The 22,115-nt window shown below is 43.3% G+C and overlaps 1 protein-coding gene across 1 annotated transcript in view; it reads left to right on the forward strand.

Moving 5' to 3' along the window:
• Window positions 1-1,400: 1,400 nt before the first annotated feature.
• LOC126092685 (AT-rich interactive domain-containing protein 5B-like) overlaps window positions 1,401-22,115 on the forward strand; it is a 57,620-nt gene continuing 36,905 nt past the window's right edge. Inside the window, exons 1-2 of the mRNA XM_049908407.1 lie at window positions 1,401-1,463; window positions 3,224-3,422. Coding sequence (XP_049764364.1) covers window positions 1,401-1,463; window positions 3,224-3,422 — 262 coding nt within the window. The remainder of the gene's footprint in view (window positions 1,464-3,223; window positions 3,423-22,115) is intronic.

Below are 22,115 nucleotides of genomic sequence, written 5' to 3' on the forward strand. Positions count from 1 at the left end.
GAAGTTTCATTCTTCACTCCTGGAAACCACTCATTCTCTCGTAGTGCAGATCGCACGTCGGAAGTTGATTATATACTAACGATAAATATATAAATTATTCAAGTAATAGTAATGTAACTAACTTTTCAAGGTAAAAATAACATTGTGCGTATAACGGCAGTTTGCTAAAAGCAGTAGAAATCCAGAATGAGATTTTCACTCTGCAGCGGAATGTTTCAGCAGTAGAAATGATGGCGTCTTTTGATTTATATTAAAAATGAAGAAATTCCTCCAGCTGTATTTAACCTGTCGATTTTATTTTGGTAACTAGTTTCAACGTTGTAACAACGTCATCTTCAGGTCCTTACACTTGATACTTCTGGTATCAGCCGCACGCAGTTGAGGTCAACAAGTGTATGGGCCTGAAGATGACGTTGTTACAACGTTGAAACTAGTTGCCAAAATAAAATCGACAACTTAAATACAACTGGAGGAATTTCTTCATTTTTAATATAAATTTACACCACCTGACGTCCCACTGTCCTCCATTTCAACTATGGATGTACGAAGATCTTGTGATTTAGGTATCCAGGAACATATCCCCGAAACTTAATCGAAATCTGATTCAGGTCGTAAGTGTATAGCTCACTACTAAAGAGACAATAATCACAGCGAAATTTACTGATTTAGTGACCACAACGATAAAAAGTTGTATTTCGAAAACAGCTAGAGAATCAATATATTATTCGTAATATTATACTTTTACAGCAGATGTAAGTCATAAGGAACAATTTAAGCAATGCTTTGACAAGTTTCATAAAAAATAACAAAAATAAGTGAAAGACAATTTCAGCTTGTGGGGCTTACTAAATTTTGTTTTGAATTGGTTTCCACATTGAAGATAGATTTACTAACACAGGAGTTACTCGAATCCACGTCAGAGAGACCTTCAACGATCAAAATCATTTTAAAAATACAAAATATTTTTCAAAAAGTATTTTACACAAAATACAAAGTACCTTCACTGGAAAGGTATCTGGAATACAAAATACAGAAACGTGTTTTGTAGTTTCATTTTGAATACTTTCAGTTTAACCACGTCACATCACGGTTTGCTTACGGGCTCCGACACCTTCCGTGCCAATTGGATGCGGCAGGCCAGAATGAGAGTCCGTTTAGTCGACGTGCCCTGGCTTTGTCTTTGTTTTCAGTGATCAGACATCGCCAACCAGTCGACTGAAGCGCCACATCTGAGGCGCTCTGCTTTTGACAAGTACAGGAGGAACATCGTTCCGGAAAACGACAGCCAGATTGAGTCTCCTGTATCGAGCGTGAGGTGAATGATGGCCAACGTGACCGATTGATGGACGGTCTCAGCACGGCCGAGAGCGGCGTCCCGCGGCGCCACGCGAGGTGCCGCGATGGGGAGCCGTGTTCGAGGCGGGGGCGAGTCGCAAACTAACCCGCAGAAGCTGGGGCTCGAGGTCGCCAGGCCCCCGTCGAGCAATCTCCGTTGAGGTCTTATGCGGACTGTTTAAATCATTTGGCCGATTTTCTTTGCCAGCCTTGCTCGACTGATCTCTGTTGATCCATCGTGGATTCGGGACAGCGGCCGGTCAGATATTCACCAAAGAAGAATCACCATACAACCGTATATTCTCAGAAGTTATTTCATTTAGACGGCCAGTTTCATCATTTCATTAATGCCAACTTCACGCCCCTGTATGTTGAAAACGATTATACATGTAGTGTACATCAAGGTATACCACAGCTGACATTACAGAAAATGAAGAGTAATAAAAGAAGTCCTTAAAAGCAACAAGATGCAACATTCAGCGTTAAGTGGGGTACCTGTGCAGATAAAGGACAACAAAACGATATCTATACGTACTGGTTAGCATCGAAATTATTTCGACATGACAGAGTTATAATAGAATAGGCCAAACATTACAAAAATCCAAAAATCAGACAGTATACAAAAACAGAAGAGCAAACAAATAACAATTGTCTAGCAATTTTTTCCTTTCCTTTCATTTGTAAGTTTTAACTTTTTTATTTTTTATGTAAAACATTTCTTATTCCTACTGGTAAGAAACATGGTAGTTTTTAGTAAAACCTATCCTCGTTCAAATTAAAACGTCGCGATGTATGCTAACCAATGGATTACACAACAGTGTGCGTATTTGTCGCCCGCATATTATCACCACGAGTGATACATCAGAATTAGTTGTCACAATGTCAGTTAAGAATTACGAATATTTTTATATAAAAATAAAAATAAACAACTGAACAATAAAAGAGGGAAGAAAAAGATAAAAAATAGTAGACAGCTTTATTCGTTTGTGCTTTTGATCTTATATAGTGCCAATTTTTTGATTTTTTGTTATGTCAAAATAGTTTCGATGCTAACCAATATGTGTACATATTCTATGTTGTTGTGCTTTGTGTGTAGAAATGGTTCAAATGGCTCTGAGCACTATGGGACTTAACTACTGAGGTCATCAGTCCCCTAGAACTTAGAACTACTGAAACCTAACTAAGCTAAGGACATCACACACATCCTTCTACTCCTTCTACTCCAAAGAGGAATTTTTAGATATAAATTAAGAAAAAAAGAAAAAAAACAAAAAATATTAAAAAATTAAAAAAAAAACAAAAAATAAAGTTGTTATATTAACTTAATTATGTTGTTAAATTAACTTAATTATGTCATGTATTCGAAAATTTGACTCGTTCCACATCATTACGAAATATCGTATTCGTGATCCATGGAACTAGTATTAATCTAATCTACCATGCCCGAGGCAGGATTCGAACCTGCGACCGTAGTGGTCGCGCGGCTCCAGACTGTAGTGCCTAGAACCGCTCGGCCACCCCGCCCGCCCGGCTTTGTGTGTAAAGGTGTTTTCCTTAACGCTGCATATTGCATTTTGTAGGTTTTAAGGACTTTTATTGTTACGCTTCATTTTCTGCAATTTCACCTGTGGTATGCGTTGAGTATACACTACGTGTATGCTCATTGTTTTTAATATGCGGGGGCCTGAAGATGGCATTAATGAGATGCTGAAACTGGTCGTCGAAAAAAAATAGCACCTTCAGAAAAATACAGCTGTTCGGTGGTTTTTCATTGGTAAATTGCCCAACTGATGTTGTGTGGTCCTTTTAAGACGAGCTGTGAAGCTGTAGCCTTATTGTTGTTGCCCGCTGCTTTCTGGTGAGCTGACGGCGTGTGGCGTGTTTTCAGGACGAGGTGCTGGCCATCTCGGAGAAGGTGGTGCTGCGAGCGGCGGACCTGCTGGAGCGCATCATCACGGAGGAGGCGCGCTGGGAGCGCGGCCTGAGCGCCGTCTACCAGCCGGGCTGCCCGCCGCCCGCGCCGCCCCTCCTCGTCTCGCGCACCGTGCTCGACTTCCAGGACGTCAACCGCGAGAAGCAGGCGCTCGGTGAGTCCGTCCCGGCCGACTGCGCCGTCTGCTGGCGAGGCGTGTGCTCCAGTCGCAGTTACTCGCTTTCCCAGCACTGTTTGATCGCAGCTGTCCGGACACCGCTATTCAATATGGAATTGACCACAAGATGTCACGAGGAGCGGATCTGCCCGTGCAGAAGAAGTAGGGAGTACTGCGTTTTCAGTATAGAACCAGTAACGGCATAATGGGTTGGTCAGGGAGCTCAGTGACCTCGAACAGGGACATTTCATTGGATGTCACCTGTATAACTTTCTAAAGCTGTCCGTGATCTGACTGTGAAGTGGGAAGGTGAAGGAAAATAGAGACCAGGCAGACCTCATTTAGTGAAGGCTAGGGACCGTCGAGCATTCTGAATTTGAGGGGGGGGGGGGAAATCAAATGGGGTGCAGTGGTCGAGCAGCTCTCACTAAGCCACACATCTGTGCAGTCAATGCTAATCGACACTTGAGGTTGCGCTTAAGAGTGACTCACTGGAGAGTGGATTAATGCACATACACTATGTGATCAAACGTATCCGGACACCTGGCTGAAAATGACGTACAAGTTCGTGGCGCCCTCCATCGGTAATGCTGGAATTCAGTATGGTGTTGGCCCACACTTAGCCTTGGTGACAGCTTCTACTCTCGCAGGCATACGTTCAATCAGGTGCTGGAAGATATCTTGGGCAATGGCAGCCCATTCTTCCCGGAGTGCTGTACTGAGGAGAGGTATCAATGTCGGCCAGTGAGGCCTGGCACGAAGTCGGCGTTCCAAAACATCCCAAAGGTATTATATAGAATTCAGGTCAGCACTCTGTGCAGGCCAGTCCATTACAGGGATGTTATTGTCATGTAGCCACTCCGCCACAGGCCGTGCATTATGAACAGGTGCTCGATCGCGTTGAAAGATGCAATCGCCATCTCCGAATTGCTCTTCAATAGTGGGAAGCAAGAAGGTGCTTAAAACATCAATGTAGGCCTGTGCTGTGATAGTGCCACGCAAAATAAGGGGTGGAAGCCCCCTCCATGAAAAACACGACCACACCATAAGACCACAGCCTCCGAATTTTACTGTTAGCACTAGACACGCTGGGAGATGACGTTCACCGTGCATTAGCCATACCCACACCCTGGCATTGTGGATCACGGAGAGCATTACGATGAAAACTTATAGAGCAGATGTTACAAAACGAATAAAAAAGCGTAATTACCCTGTCCCTCGCAGTTCTCGCGTGATGAATACGGTGTGCACGCAAGCGTAGCGAAAGCTGTTCTTCCCGCGCACCCTCCGCTATATAATGGGGCAGCTACGGCTAAGTGACTCTTGATCGCTATCCTGTCCACGCCACATACCATGCCGTAGCGAGAGCAGTAAACATGCAGGCGTGAATCAGGAGCGCGCGCGCCGTCGGAGTAGCTCAGAACACGCTTGCGTAAGGGCCAGTGCGGTGCCCTGATGGCTGTCAATACGTGAAGCCCACGCGACAGGGTATGCTGACAGGCGCGTAACGGATATAGCGCGCCTGGGCGCTCCATTAACTTGTCTCGCGCTGTTGCTGAGCGTTAAGTACTCTCTAACAGCATGTGCGAGAAAAGTCAGCCTTCCCCTATTCTAGAGGCGCGCTAATCCTCTTAACAAGTTTATTCCGCACCGAGCGGAGAACACAGCACACAGTTATTAGCGCTTTCTCCCATGAGGACACTAAAACTGAACCAGTGCACACATCTACAGATAAGATGTATTGATATAATAGGACCACACGGCCAGTGTCAGTTTAGATGAACTCCTTTAAAACAGTGTGTTAGTCTGCGTTATTACGACCACTGAAACGACTATGAAGCTGACGTTCGGGCTGTCTTTGCAGCGATCCACTACGGGCACTTTATTTGCCCCAGAGAGGATTGATGCAAAAACAGTCGAAACGTCGGCTGTATAGTTGTTTCACTCTTTCATAACGATGCGAACTAAGATGGAAAGAGATTTTTATTCAGACACATTGACAAGAACAGTAATACAAACTACTCACAGCAACTACTTCTGCATTGGATTTGCCTACTCCCTCGCCTCCTAGCTCATACAGAGTGCGTTCCATAAGTAATGCGACCAATTTTTTTCTGACGCAACGGTACACCACAGCGTGTTGTAACCGGCTGGGCTAAGTGGAGGGGGATGTTAGCTTCAAAACACTCTTTGTCTTATTCGACTGCGATCTGCCGGAGAGTCAGGACGTGCGTTTCCGTCAAGCCCGTTTTGAGTTTATGTAACCCGACACAATGGATCATTCTGTAGAGCAACGGTACGCTGTCAAATTTTGCGTTAAACTTGGGAAGTCCGCTACCGAAACGTTTCCATTACTTCAGCATGCCTTTGGGACTGATTGCTTGTCCAAATCACAAGTTTTCCGATATACAAGTCGTTCATGGAGGGCCGAGAGGAGATCACCGACGAACCTGGCAGTGGACGGCCATCAACCGCACGAGTCGACGAAAATGTGACGCGTGTGCGCGATTCTTTGAACTCTGACAGACGGCTGAGCCTGCAATTGATAGCACAAGCTCTAAACATGTCAGAAACAACCGTTTTCCGCATTGTGACCGAACATTTGAACATGAGAAAGGTGTGTGCCAAACTCGTCCTAAAAGTGTTGAACGACGAACACAAGCACATGCAAGTGCTTCGGTGCCGATAAATGTTGGAAATGTGTGAAAATAATCATCATTTTTTTAAACTCAGTTATCACTGGTGATGAGTCGTGGATTTTTGAGTACGACCCTGAGACAAAAAGGCAGAGTTCAGAGTGGCACACACCATCGTCGCCCCGTTCCAAGAAGGCACGCATGAGCAAGTCCAGGATCAAAACCATGCTCATTGTCTTCTTTGACGTCAGAGGTATTGTCCACCACGAATTCGTACCTGCCGGGACTACAGTGAACTCAGGTTTCTACTTGGAAGTGCTCAAAAGACTGAAAAGGAGGGTCTCGCGCAGCCGAAGCAACATCGAGGACACGTGGAAAGTTCACCACGACAACGCTGCGAGCCACAGCACCTTCATTGTCAACGACTTCCTGCCCAGGACCGAGACCAGGTCAGCGATCTGCCTGTCGTGGTGTCGTTTGCGCTGGAACGTAGATATCACACTTAGCGGGAAGGCAAGAGCAAATAAAACTTCCTGGCAGATTAAAACTGTGTGCCCGACCGAGACTCGAACTCGGGACCTTTGCCTTTCGCGGGCAAGTGTTCTACCATCTGAGCTACCGAAGCACGACTCACGCCCGGTACTCACAGCTTTACTTCTGCCAGTTTTAATCTGCCAGGAAGTTTCATATCAGCGCACACTCCGCTGCAGAGTGAAAATCTCATTCTGGAAACATCCCCCAGGCTGTGGCAAAGCCATGTCTCCGCAGTATCCTTTCTTTCAGGAGTGCTAGTTCTGCAAGGTTCGCTTCTGTAAAGTTTGGAAGGTAGGAGACGTATACTGGCAGAAGTAAAGCTGTGGGTACCGGGCGTGAGTCGTGCTTCGGTAGCTCAGATGGTAGAGCACTTGCCCGCGAAAGGCAAAGGTCCCGAGTTCGAGTCTCGGTCGGGCACACAGTTTTAATCTGCCAGGAAGTTTCATATAAGCGCACACTCCGCTGCAGAGTGAAAATCTCATTCTGGCAAGAGCAAATAGTCAGTCCTGCTTGAGGGTCGAGAATCAACAAGCCACGAGGTGCAATACAACGATGTAAGAAGTTCAAACCATGACGTGGAGCGAACTGCCTGCAACAAGCTTCTAGTAAACTCCATGTGTTCCCACGTGCTCGACTGCATGCGTGTTGGGAGGTGCGAGGTGCATTTGGTCAGCCATTGTGTAAGTGGAACGGCTAGAAAACTTCGCTATAGAGTGATATCAGCACTAATTTGTACACGTCGATTTACAATCGACTGAAGTTGCCATATGTGGAAGACGCATACTATAGGGTTTGATACCTCAGCACTGTCTCACGTAACGTTTTTCGCATACTGTGTTTCACCGACATCACTGTTTTTTCTCTATACCTGTAAACGTATCAACCAATGAGAATACTATCTCCCCATCCCGGGGGAGGGCAGTTTCCCCCTCCCCTACCACCCGCATCATACACACACTACAAGAAAAATATTCGCAGACTGACCTCTCATCCTACCGCGACAAATAGACGTGTTGTTTCAGTATCAGTTTCAAGAAGGTCGGAACCTGGAGTGGATATGTAAGCCCACTTGCAGCTAGTGCATCCAAAACTACTACTCGTGAAATTTATATCCTGTCTGGTCATACACCGCGAAACTGACATGAGTCGCAGTTCAGATCCTGGATACGCCCCTGGCCGCATCAAAAAGAGAGAGTTCTGCCACTTTACTAACACATTAGGATGACGAGAATTTGTTCCACGTAACCAAACATTCATTTCGTGGAGAGTATTTCGATATTTTTCCCTCTTAGTTATTAGTATAAACAGGAACACACAAAATAAATTTCTGCTGTGGGTACACTCTTTGCTCGTAAGCGTTGCTGGACGTAAGAACATCGTACAGTGAAATGTGAGAATTAAGCACGTGCGTTTATCTCACAAGGGAACCTCCCCATCGCACCCCCCTCAGATTTAGTTATAAGTTGGCACAGTGGATAGGCCTTGAAAAACTGGACACAGATCAATCGAGAAAACAGGAAGAAGTTGTGTAGAACTATGAAAAAAATTAATAAAATGTACAAACTGAGTAGTCCATGCGGAACATAAGCAACATCGAGGAAAATATGGGCTCAGGAGCGTCGTGGTCCTGTGGTTAGCGTGAGTAGCTGCGGAACGAAAGGTCCTTGGTTCAAGTCTTTCCTAGACTGAAAATTTTACTTTCTTTATTTTCGCAAAGTTATGATCTGTCCGTTCGTTCATTGACGTCTCTGTTCAATGTAATAAGTTTGTGTCTGTGTTTTGCGACCGCACCGCAAAACCGTGCGATTAGTAGACGAAAGGACGTGCCTCTGCAATGGAAACCGAAAACATTTGATCGCAAGGTCATAGGTCAACCGATTCCTCCACAGGAATACACGTCTGATATATTCTTTTACGACACTGGTGACGGCGTGTGCGTCACATGACAGGAATATGTTGTCGGCCCACCTAACTTGTACACTTAACGAATGGGTAAAAAGATTCTTCTACCTTGCCCGATTTAGGTTTTCTTGTGGATATGATAATCACTCCCAAAAAAGTGATGAAAACATAAGAGTTTGTCGCATAAACTGAAAATAAAAAATTAAACTTTTCCCCCGAGGGAAGACTTGTACCTAGGACCTCTCGTTCTGTAGCTGCTCTCGCTAACCACGGCGCTCCTTGACACCCATTGTCCTTGATGTTGCCTATCTTCAAATGGACTACTCAGTTTGTATATTTTACTAATTTTTTTCATAGTTCCACACAACTTCTTCCTGTTTTCTCGATTGATCTGTGTTCAGTTTTTCAAGGCCTATCCACTGTGCCAACTTATAATTAAATCTGAGGGGGGTGCGATGGGGAGATTCCCTTGTCAGTAATATCTTTATCACACAGGAATGACCTTTTGTTGCAGAGAGCAATGGATAAATTACTAGACTTCATATAGGGAGGGATTGTGGAACTGATTTGCTTCCGTAGATTGCAGTCTACCAGTTTGTAAGCAGTAGTATAAGTAATACTAGGCTGTGACAAGAGAAACACTTGTGATTTTGCTACGAAACTAAAATGTTGCAAACACACCACATTTCCAAGACTCAGCTGCATTTTCGGGCCACAGTTGTGGATTTCGACTATTTAGCATTGATTTCGGGAAACATGTTTGGTAGCTGTGCTGCTTTGTCACATTTTCGCTGTATTACTTACTCTAGAGATCGGTGCACCTGTTTGCTACACGATTTTCAGCTAATCATCACCTCCCTGAAAACAGTGTAACGTTCAGACGAGAGCTGCCAAGAACAAAAATACAACGCTCAAGGGACAAACTGCAGAACCTTCGGCGACCTGACAGGTTCGCCGAAGAGTTATAACCGAGCCACCATGAGTTCAGCCTCCACTTCATGTCCGGTTACGCCGCAGTTTTCTTGCTTCAGCAATTAAGTTTCCGATCACAGACAACCTTCATAAATACTGTGACGCGCTATTTCCTTATGCACTCGCATGATTTGTTGTTATTCGAACTACTAGCAACAATTGAATGTATTTGAAAAATCACGAACTCCGCTACACGTTTACGGCGACTCGAAATGCCGCGAACGTGATTCTGCTGTTGTCGCTGAGAGTCGGTTGCATATCCTGCAAGCGACTGTCACTCGATGGGTGGCAGCAGCGCAGAGAAGCAAGCTTTCGTACACAGCCTTGCTGTCGGGCGTCACGAGTAACAATGTGAGGACCGCGTGGCCAGGCGGGCGGCGGTCGCCACGGAAACGGCGGGACGCGACGGCTCTCACGCAGGCGCACTGCGCCAGGCTCCCCAACAGGTGTGTGCGTCTATGTGGGACGGGCAGGCAGATAGCGAGTGTACGAGTGAGCGTGCAACCGACGATGCTGCGATCACACTGTGACGGCGGCGAGCTCTGTCGGCGGCGTCTGAAAACATCCGGCCGCTGGCGCATGCGCAGTCTGACCGCAGGCGCATGCGCACGCAGAGCTGTTCGATAGGCCGGTTGGAGGGGAAGGGAGGGCAAACCGGCACACTCACAATTACAAAAACGAAGGTCGTTGGGAATTAGCCTCTCTCTGCTGCTTTGTTAAACAGACGAGTCCGTGTGAAACAAAAAATGAGCCAACCAAACAATCCTCACAGCTCCGCATTTCTCTTACCCTCCGGAAGAAAACGCTTTATTTCCAGGTTTACAGTATACCTGGCATTTTCTACCGCAAGACACTTTCGATCATGACGGACTGCAGAGATAAGCAAATCACCAAGCACTCTTCAAGAAAACTACCCTGCTTTTCTCCCTCCCCCCTCGCCCAAATCCATCTTCGACTGATTTGATGCGACACATCGTAATTTTCTTTCGTCTGCTGATCTATTCATCTCAGACTTGCACTCGCCCACCGTATTAAAGCCCCCAAACTGAATAAAAATCTCGAGATGATGGAAAAACTGATGTGGCTCATAACAGATTTCGAGCTTGAACGTAATGGAATGATTTAGCCAGGGGTGGACACTTCAATATTTTTAACTGCCCCCATTGTAGCTCGCTATACGTTAGAGCAAGACGACAAAGGGTAACTGAATATCATGGAAAAGATATAAGCAGAAAATACCATGGACAAAAGCACACGAAAGTATACCCGAAGCTCAGGTTTCACACAGTTATTGTGAAAGAAAGTTTCGTAACACATTTACGTTTCAGTCGTGACTCATTCACATCGCAAATAATGTGTACTGTCAACCGATCTCTTCTTTTTTTCCGAGTTGTGCAGTAAATTTCGTTTTCCCAACTTCGATCCAGTACCTCATTTGTTATTCGATCTACCTATCTAATCTTCAGTACTTTCTGTAGCACCGCGTTTCAGATGCTTTTATTCTCTTCTTATCCGAACTGCATATCTTCACTTCCGTGCAAGATTACTCTCCAGACAAATACTTCCAGGAAAAAAGCTTTCCAACACAGAAATCTGTGTTAGATGTTAACAAATTTCTCGTTTTCATAAATTCTTTTCTATCTATTCCCAGTATGCACTTTATATGCATTCTGCTTCTTCCATCATTTGTTTTGCTGCCCAAATAGCAAAGGTGGTATACTATTTTTAGTGTCACTTCCTAATATAATTCCCTCAGCATCGCCTGATTTGGTTAGACTCCAGTTCATTACCCTTGTTTTACTTTTTTCGATTTTAGTCTTAAAATCTCTTGTCAAGACACTTATCCATTCCGTTTAGTTGCTCTTCCAAGTCCATTGTTGTCTCCGACATAATTTCAGTCTAATCGGCAGATCTCAGAGTTTTATACTATTTTCTCCCAGAATTTTAATTCAATTTCCAAATTTCCTCATGATTTTATTTACTGCTTACTCGATGTACATCTACGTATCTACATCTACATCTACACCTAATGGTGTGTGGCGGAGACTGAGTAACGTTGGGGGTACAGACTACAACTTACAACCATATCTCACTAGCTTCTCAGCCATTGCTATCCTTCGAAGTCCATCGACTCTTATAACTGCCGTCTGATCTGTACAAGTTCTAAAAACGTTTCGCTCCCTATATTTTATCGCTTCTGCCTTCAAATTTCCAGAGTGTGTGTTCCAGTCTACATTGTCAAAATCTTTTCTCTAAAACTACGAATGCTACAAACCTAGGTTTGCGTCTCTTTAACCAATCTTTTATGAAGAATTCGTGTCAGTATTTTGCAGCGGCCACTTATTAAACTGATAGTTCGGTAATATTCACGCGTGTTAACACCTGCTTTCTTTGGAATTTGAATTATTACATTCTTTTTGAAGTCTGAGGATATTTCGCCTATCTCATATAATTTACATACCAGATTTCCAGTTGTGGCCAACTCTCCCAAGATTGTCAATAATTACGAGAGATTATCGCTTTGTTGCGGTATAGGTCTTTCAGTGTTTTGCGAAATTCTTCTCGCAGTATCGTATATCCAATCTCGTCAAGTATACTTGTCTTTCTAAAATATTGTCTTAAAGTTCATTTGCTTCCACCTTTTATCTTTCTCTTGTTTGGTTAGTATTGGTTTGCCATCTGAGCTTCTCATATTCAAATAGCTGGCTTTGTTTTTCTCTAAAAGCCTCTCTTAATTTTACTATAGCTGGCATCGGCCTTTCTCGTATTGACGTGTGCTTCTGTAGCCATACGTTTCTCGCGTAGCCTTTCGTGATTTGTCTTTCATTCTTACATTTTCTCGTTTCGTGAATTAGATTCAGTATCTCTTGCGTTACCCAAGGATTTGTACTGTGCTTCCGTCTTTTCGTTATTTGAACCTCTACTACTTTTACTATTGCATATCTCAAGGACACTGATCAGTCTTTTATTGTGTTCCTTACCGTTTTAAGTCAATTGACACTCGCAACTACCTCTGGTTCCTTCAGTTTATACAGGTCCCACCGCTTCAATGTAATTTATTCAGTTGTAATCTGTAGTTCATTACCAATAAATAATGGTCCGAGTTCACATCTGCCCCTGGAATTGTCTGAAGTTAAGTGCACACTTTTAAACAAAATAGAGCGATTGTTTATGGGTACAGTCACTGACACTTTATATTTTTTGGCCAGCTCTTCGATAAATAGCTGCTTATTGTTGCGTTTTTTATATCCCGGATTACTTACTACCCGCAAACATGATGCTGCATGAAAATCGTTAGTCAGCTGCAATGCTTTCTCTGTTGGTCACATCTTGATAAGTGACTTTTAGCAATAAGAAAAACAAAAATAATAAAAAAAAGACGAAGCTTTTTCCACGTCGCAAAGAGAATAGCTGGAGCCCATGTCTACCAACATGCCCACACTATGAAGCGTTGCGCAGTATTGTCTAAGAATTGTCTCATCTCTCATGTCTCCCATTTCTAACGGGAGTAAAAAGTACTGCGATTTATTTGCAAAAGCGTGTCTATAGGTAAGAAATGTCTCTCAGTCGTTTGTATAAAAAATCGCTTGATTGCCTTTACACACTGTATGGATACAAAAATCGCTCGATTTTGTATATTAATGTGTACAAGGCCTTAGAGTTATTATAGATTAGCGATATATAGAATGTAAAAAATTTTGTTTGTGAGGATGAAGTATGGAGGCCATGAAACTGAAAAACATAATCTGCGAGTATTGTACTGTGTAAATAAAGAAGTTTGCATTTGCGTTGATAAATACAAAATACTTCTGTCGAGAAGAAATGGAAGAATCTGTTCTCATAATCAAATAGTTTATCAGATATAATAAGTTATCACTGCACGAAAGAGACAGTCCTCCTCGTTCAAAATTATATTTTAATACGCAAAACAACAGTGAAGCCTAAAATGTAAGTAACCGCGTCTTCTAGGGTCCAAAAAGAACCCTGCTACATGAAGATGGTCATACTGCTGAACGAGTCAAACGTAGAACAGTCTTTTATCAGCCTTACAGGAATATCCAAAGAAGAGAGACGTAAAAGTATGAATGCATATAGCGTTCCGTCGACTTGCAGTTCGCTACGAAGAAGCAATTAATAATCTCTGACGAGTCATCATTGGTGACTGCGCTCTCTCTTGTGAGACAGATATGAACTTATCTACGGAGGCCATTCAGTATAGTCGGCGGGTTATCTCAACGTCTTCCCTTCCAAACGCGGGTCTGTTAACTGCTACTTGTGCTTTTTGTTATTATGATCGGAAGTTACCTGTTGAAAGGCTACAACACCTACGTAGTCGATGACCTATGTATCCATTGTCGACATACCACTTTAATCAAACGTTTCGTAATCCGTATAGAGTACCGGAAAGGCGTACGAAAATCAAGGGTGTCAGTCCGCAGCTTGTGGTCGTGCGGTAGCGTTCTCGCTTCCCACGCCCGGGTTCCCGGGTTCGATTCCCGGCCGGGTCAGGGATTTTCTCTGCCTCGTGATGACTGGGTGTTGTGTGATGTCCTTAGGTTAGTTAGGTTTAAGTAGTTCTAAGTTCTAGGGGACTGATGACCATAGATGTTAAGTCCCATAGTGCTCAGAGCCACTTGAACCACTTGAATCAAGGGTGTCAGAAATCAGGGCATTTGGCAGATACCATGCGACGCAAAGGTATAATGTAACTTGCTGTATATGTTTTCTTTGAATCGAGAAGCACGTGAAGAAAGTGGCAACTCCAGCACCGAGTGTAAAGCACGGCCTTGTTATCACTTGCGATGGGATTGGTGGAAGAAATCTTTTTGTTGCATAATTAGGTATCCTATCTTTCAGCGCGCTACTACGAACGCAATGATAAAGTAGTTGAAAATATTATTATTAATGTAGTCGACGCCAACGTGTTTTAGACATACCATTCATTGTCTAAGATTTTACAAAAACACTATTTGCGTCCGCTCAGTTAAACCACCGGGAGAAGACAAATTATGTCTGTCTGTCCCACTTTTCATTTATTTCAAGGCCATTGAATAAGAGTCGGCAGCAGATATAAAACTGTTCAAGTGAGCACCTAATAGATAGTGAAGGACACTTGACTACAAAAATTCGAATGAAAGCGCCACATAAACGAAACTAAACGGAGAGAGGTGTGTTGCAGCCAGCGCACGTGTGATATATTACAACGGAGACACAGAATTTCTACAGCCGTGGCATCGTCTCGAAAATCTGTAGAGCGGATAGAAAGTGAGCCGGCCGCGGTGGTCTAGCGGTTCTGGCGCTGCAGTCCGGAACCGCAGGACTGCTACGGTCGCAGGTTCGAATCCTGCCTCGGGCATGGGTGTGTGTGATGTCCTTAGGTTAGTTAGGTTTAAGTAGTTCTAAGTTCTAGGTGACTTATGACCTAAGATGTTGAGTCCCATAGTGCTCAGAGCCATTTGAACCATTTGAAAGAAAGTGACGTACGTGATGCATGTTCGTCGGTAGGGCGTTGCAGAGTTTCATAGATGCAGTCGAAGTTGAGAATTTGTTTTCTGAGGTTAATTTATTTTTATGTTTAAAGATTTTGTACAGTTTATTAATTTGTAAAGTAAATTTCTTGCTGATTCGCTTCTGAGTAATATTAGTTGAAGGTACATTTTGTTGATGTGCAACAAGATTTTTCTTCCAGAACCATGTTTTTCGTAGTATCACTAAATCGATGAGGGCTAATTCGAGAGTGGCTGGCTTCAAGACGACATGACTAGGTTACAGCGATATCCTTTTCAAATTACAGCATGTGGTACATCTGCAAGTACTCATAATCGGCAAGACGTTCAATCCTTATCTTCCCTCCTTCAGTTTTTCTGAGTTTCAGTAATGGTACATGACTAAAGATAACTGAAGTACTACGTAAAAAGAAATCGTTGTTTAACGTTGTGACCAAAAATGTGGAAAAGTTCTGGACAGATTTACTTCATATTTTTACACGCTACCCTTAATAAACGTTCTGACGGACGTAAGCCACATTCTCTTTTTAAAAAAAATGTGTGTGGTTTGTAAACATAGATGTACTATATGGAGAGGAAACTTTGTTATCAAAGACCTTAGAGTTTTTGACGAATTTACTTCAAACTTTTACACGACATTCTAATAAACAGTTGGACGAGCATATGTTTCTTATTTTATAGATATATGGGAACAGTTCCTGCAGCAAGAGAGGACTCTTATATCCCGTGTACAATGATCCCAACCAATTTACTCATTCATTTTAAACGACTTCAATTCCCGATCAAGGATTTGTTGGCAGTAACAATAAACAAGGCTAAAGGTCAGAGAGAGGTGGCAGAGAGTTGGGGGAGGGGCAGGAAATGGATATACAGAGGAGAGGAGGAGGTAAGAGAGAGAGAGAGAGACGGGGGGGGGGGGAGATGGGTAAAGAGAGGAGGTAGGAAGGAAAGGAGATTAGGAGGTGTATCCAAATCCTCTAGATCACGGATTCCCAACCTTTTCAGCTGGCGGACCCCTTCTTCAGTCGAAAATCCATGGCGGACCCCTAGTCAGTCAAGAGCACAGTAACTTTAAATTTCAGAGCGAAACCCATGGGAACTGAAAGCTTCTTAATGCAAGAACCATGTTCCCAATGACCCCCCCCCCCCCCCCCCCCCCCGAAGTATCAATAGTTTTTGGTTTAGAGATGAATGAAAACAACTTGAAATTAACGATCCAGTTTGAATTCCCACTGTATCCACACACTTACTAGTGGATTTACTCCCTTTGTTCAACACACTATAGCCTGATTAAAATTACTTGGTAATTGAAATTTCACACGATGGAGGCTACTGTTTGGCTACTGTTGTGTAAGAGCATGCATATTTCGTAACAGTCGTGTGTGTGTGTGTGTGTGTGTGTGTGTGTGTGTGTGTGTGTGTGTGTGTGGTTTTCGTGAAATCCGAAGAAAAACGTTCAAATGGATGTAAAGTCTTCCTTTGGTGGTCCTCCCTCCTCATTCATTTCAACTGGGAACTTCACTTGTTGTGAAGGCGATGTAGAAACTGCACCCTTCTTCAATGATCCCGACTTCAGCCACCGATCCATGTTGGAAGTAATAAACTGGCCAAAAATCGACTTATGAAATAGGTAGTGCACTGACACAAAGCAAGTTTAACATTTAATGATTCCTGGGGCGGCATACGTGCCTTTCAGCGCATCTAGCGCCGTGAGCCGGCGCACAAACGCCCCCCGTAATGTTGTTAAACAGTCGATCAGAGAAACCGCATTCTCCGGCACTAAATTGTGTGTACGTTCTCACTTAGGAAGCGCAAAGGCTGCTTGGGGATACGACCTGAAGTAAAAGTACAAATATTTTTCACACGAAAAAAAAAAGTGATGAATTTGATTTTCACAAAAAATGGTTCAAATGGCTCTGAGCACTATGGGACTTAACTACTGAGGTCATCAGTCCCCTAGAACTTAGAACTACTTAAACCTAACTAACCTAAGGACATCACACACATCCATGCCTGAGGCAGGATTCGAACCTGCGACCGTAGCGGTCACGCGGTTCCAAACTGAAGCGCTTAGAACCGCACGGCCACACCGGCCGGCTGATTTTAACATTTTTATTCAATAATTTTACTCATTATTTTACACGGTTTGGTGAAAGGTGGCCGCGGACCCCCTAGAAAGAGCCGGCGGACCCCTAAGGGGTACGCGGACCACAGGTTGGGAAGCCCTGCTCTAGATATTTAGCAGTTGCGAAGTATTGCTGGGGTAGTTAGTCTTGTACAAATGAATTTTACCTGTATTTGCTATCTTGATAATTTCTGGCGTGCAAACTGGATATAATCTCCGTATAGTGTAATTTATCATAATGGTCCAAAAAGTGTTATATTTATAACTATTTTAATAATATAAAAAAGACTTACTTCGAATATGCTAGTGAAATAATGACTGCTAGTGTTTTTCCTTCTCTAAGCAGTAGATCGTAGAATGTACATGTTACGCTCTACACTTTGGTCTGTGACAGTGTCGCAATTCTCATGAATACATATGGAGAACCCTACTAGCAGGCTTTTATTTTACTTCGTCTGTTCGTTTTTTTTTAGACGTTTAGCTGTTGCCATATGTTGATGCTTCACGTCCCACTTCTTTCCTTGTGATAGTCATTGTTTTCCTGACAGTAGGTCACATCCTTTGTGTTGTAGAATTCGATTAATTGTGCATTTATTAATTCGTTTACAAATGGTTCAAATGGCTCTGAGCACTATGGGACTTAACATCTGAGGTCATCAGTCCCCTAGAACTTAGAACTACTTAAACCTAACTAACCTAAGGACATCACACACATCCATGTCCGAGGCAGGATTCGAACCTGCGACCGTAGCGGTCGCGCGGTTCCAGACTGAAGCGCCTAGAACCGCTCGGCCACAATTCGTTTATACCTCACATATTGCTTGCTTTAGATAAACTGAGTTACTTAACTGAACGTCTCAGAGTGTACATCCATTTAAGAAACTCTGATAAGATCGCACGAAACCAGAATCGTCGTCTCGTCGCAGTAGCATTGCGCATCTCGCCTTCGTCACTTCTGTGCTTACTCACACCGCTCTCTTATCTGCGCGTTGGCCAAGATTACGAGAAAGCATAGTCCTCTTTATGTCGTTTTATGGTGTATCGTGAGTGAAACAACTGTTTCTCAGGTTTTCATGTTATGTTTTTCAGTAAACTCTTTGTGCATCATCAGCTCAGGCGGTTTTGCTATGTAGCAAGCACTGATGTACAATTAGCATTCACTGTGAAACGAGACGATAGTTCTGGTAATGAACTGTCTGCAGTAGAAGAGAAGCGTTTATAAGCTCCCTGTAAATAACTTCTTTTGTCTTTCTTGTGAGGCTATAACTAGCCACTGTTTCTCCTTGATAACGGCTTCGTTGCAGAATTAACAATCGTGTAACACATTCAGATTCTTTTGGTGATTAAAGATAGACCAACAAACGTGTCATGCAAAAATAACACAATACACATTTACTTTTGGAATGTCTAGTTTGATCTCTGTGCCACATCTCGTTTCTTGTACGCATAAATTCATTTCCCTATTATCTGTCACATTTCATTTTTGTGAGAGCTTGTGTTATGTTAAACATCTTATGTCCCAACATTATGTTTTTTGGCTATCTGGACAGGGTCGTTGGTATGTGATTTGTTTGAGATCCATTGTAGTCACTCCCGCAGCGTCTCCGTCGTTGTTGATATTCGCACCTGTAAATATTCGCTGGCTCTTCCCGTTAGTTTCTGTAAGCTCCTGACTTTTTTACAGCTGGCATCTTCCTTGATGACAGGATGCCCAATGACGAAAAACCGTTTCTGCCGTCATAGGATTGACGTCATAGGAACAGATCATCATCAACATCAACATCATCAACAACAACGGAGTGATATCCCGCTACGAGGGATATACAATCAAATTACACTGTTGAAGATTCGAATTCCACTGTTTTAAAGACAGGTAAGATCGTGGACTCGTAATCGGAATTTATCAATACACAATCCTATTAGGTCGTCCGGTAACTTGGAATCACCCTGTAACCTGTTTTTATCACAAGGAGTGGTTCTCGTGAGTGGCCTCCGGGATCTGTTTGGGATCATCATCGTCCCAGAGATGGTCGGAGACACTTTGATTCCTTTCCAATTGATGTCACATCCGACGAAGTTTCATCGAATTCCTTACTTGATGACACAGTGGAGTGCTGGAGTGCAGGGAATTAACGTTATCAGAAAATTGTTTCAAAAGTGTGCGGGGAAGATACGCTGATGATCGATGATTGGTACAAAGCAGACAGCAGACGCTGGAAAAGTAGCGTGATGCGCGTTAACGGAGCCAGAGGCACGTTAACAGAGGCAGAGGCAAGAAACCCAATGTTCTTTGAGCATGTCATTTCAAACTGCGGGCAACCGCAGCCACACCTCCACATTCTGAAAGATATAATCCTCAGTGAGTGTATAATACTTTTTATTAAAAATCATGACCCGTTTTGCGTCACTAGAAGATGCATTCTCAGTCGATAAAAATTCTGACTTGTTAAAAAGAATTTTTATCGCTCGATGATGCGTCTTCCTGTGGCGCGAAACAGACCGTGACTTTTTATTAAAAGTTTTCTACAGCTAGTGCAGATAATTTTTTTTCTTTGTCCATTGACTGCAGGATCAGCTGCCAGTGACTCCAGTCAGTTAGACTCGTCATTTATCTGCCTTCATCCCCCTCGGAAGAAGGGTCGTATTTCCGATGTATTTATCCTTAGGTTGTCCCTGTTGTGCTAGTCATACGAAGAGAAATTTTGTCACAACTAACCCGTAAAAATAGCGCTTTGGAGTAAGTTTCGTATGTAAAGCTTATAACTCAGCATTTAAGACCGATTATTTAGCTGTGTAAAACTCTTAATGTAATGAATTGGTGTAATTAGAAAACTACAGCACTGACATCTTTAAAATATCCAACGCGATTTATTAACATTGCCATGAACTTGAGAAATGTAACAACCGAAAAAATTTTACTCATATTAAAATTAGAAACAGTGTATATTACTAACCGACTAACCTGATTCGTGGCACTTCCAGTGACAGTTTACTTAACTTCTTCCAGAAACAAGAAATTGTTTTTCAGTATTTCGTGTAATTACTGACTGAATTTAAATTTTAAAATTCTGTCTTGGTCTACTCATAAAGAGGTATAATGTCATGTTAAAGACAATAAGACACGCACTGTAGACTTAAAAACCGTGTACGAGGGCGTGCTGAAAAGTAATGCTTCCGAAATTTTTTTATTCTGTTCTCAAAATCGGTTGAGGTTATACTTGTCACGGATATTACTCGGTTTACTTTCCCGCTTCGCTGACGCAAGTTGCAACCCTCTGCCGCTACAGGGCTCCGATTTGTAGCACGTAACATGGCGGCGTGTAACGTAACCGTGTCGGTGCGTGAGAAACTGTGTGCTGTAACCTAGCTTTTAACCGCAGAAAACGTCCCTCTAGTTGAAATGCATAGAACAGTGAAAGCTGTTTGCGGTGGCAATCGTATCGACATCAGTACTGTGCGACGTTGGGTTGTTGGTGCTCTTAAAGAAGGAAACGGCGGTACTAAGCTCAATATGTGCGACAGTTCGCAGTGAACGACTGCGTACGGCAACCGGCGAGACTCATCGGAGTCGCGTTATGAACTCATTAGACAAAATCGTCGGCAAACACAGACACTGCTCTCAGGTAAGTGTGGCTTATCACGAGAGCGTGTATATACCATCATGGCGAAACTGGGATGCAGAAAGCTGTGTGCACGCTGGGTGCCTTGAATGATTACTCCTGAAATGAAAACAAAGAGATTGGGCACCTGTCAACAATACCTTTTGCGTTTTGAGCATGAATGATGATTAAAGGTGGATTCGCCATTTTGACCGCGAAAACTTGAGAGCATCACCGGAGATCCGCCACAAAGGATCACCGACACCAAAAAAGTGTAAACCATGCCATCAGCAGGCGAAATGTGCTATGGGATGTTTAAGGTGTGGTGCAGTTGGAATTCAAGCGTAAAGGCACGACCATAAACTGTGCAAGGTACTGAGAGACCCTCAGGAAACCGAAATCATGGAATCGGAGAGTTCGTCCTCACATGGAGCACCCTCTCCTTCAGCATGAGAATGTCAGAGAGCTGCGACATCTGCAAAAATCCAATACTGTGCTTTAACTGTCATCAACCGTCCTCTCTACAGCCCCGACTTGGCCGCATCACATTTTCACCTGTTTCCGAAACTTAAAGAAAACCTTCGAGGACTTCACTTTGATACTGCTGAAGCGGTGCAAGCAGAGGTGAGGTTGTGGCTCTTGTCAGCAAAGTCTAACCTCTACAGTGATGGCGTCAACAAACTGGTCTCTCTTCGGAAGAAATATATTCATCGCCAGGGTGACTATGTTGAGGTATAAATGTGTAGACATGAAGCACGAAGACGGAGAATGTTAATAAAGTTTGTTTTATTTAAAAAGATTTAAGAGGTTTTACGTAAAAAATTCGGAGGCTTTACGTTTCAGCACCACCTTGGGTACCTCTTGCGGCAGCGGAACTCACGGTGCGTACTCAGACGATAGAATGAGAGTACTTGGTGACTTGCAACATACGTTACCCTTAATTTCAAACTCTTTATTTTTCGCTGACACCCTCCTCCTCCTCGTGAAGGAGTAAAGTTTTTTCCCAGGTTCAGTAACTCAAGATTGTCAGTATGGTGACAACTGAAAATAAAATAATGGACTCTAGTTTCGATGAAAAGAGAGGAAAGAGAGGAACAGAAGAACTGGGCTTTCTGTGAAATCTGACTCACACCGAACTATCAGTTATCCATAGAAAAATTCAGCCGAATAAGCCCGCACAAAATAACTTCGTATGCATCTGTTACGCTTATCAGACGGTTCGCGTCACAGCATTAAAACAGAGAATTTTTCGTCTATTTTAATTTTTGTTGTTGTAAATATTTGTGATGCGGACTCCTGGATTGCAGACTAGACAGCCTGCTCGAAGGAATCCTGATTACCGAGGAGAGCGCGCCTACTCGCCATCGCCGATTTCCTCCAAATTTATGGCACATGCAGGACATGGGCGGAAATGA

The sequence above is a fragment of the Schistocerca cancellata genome, chromosome 7 (assembly GCF_023864275.1).
Source record: "Schistocerca cancellata isolate TAMUIC-IGC-003103 chromosome 7, iqSchCanc2.1, whole genome shotgun sequence".
In the NCBI taxonomy this organism is placed as follows: Eukaryota; Metazoa; Arthropoda; class Insecta; order Orthoptera; family Acrididae; genus Schistocerca; species Schistocerca cancellata.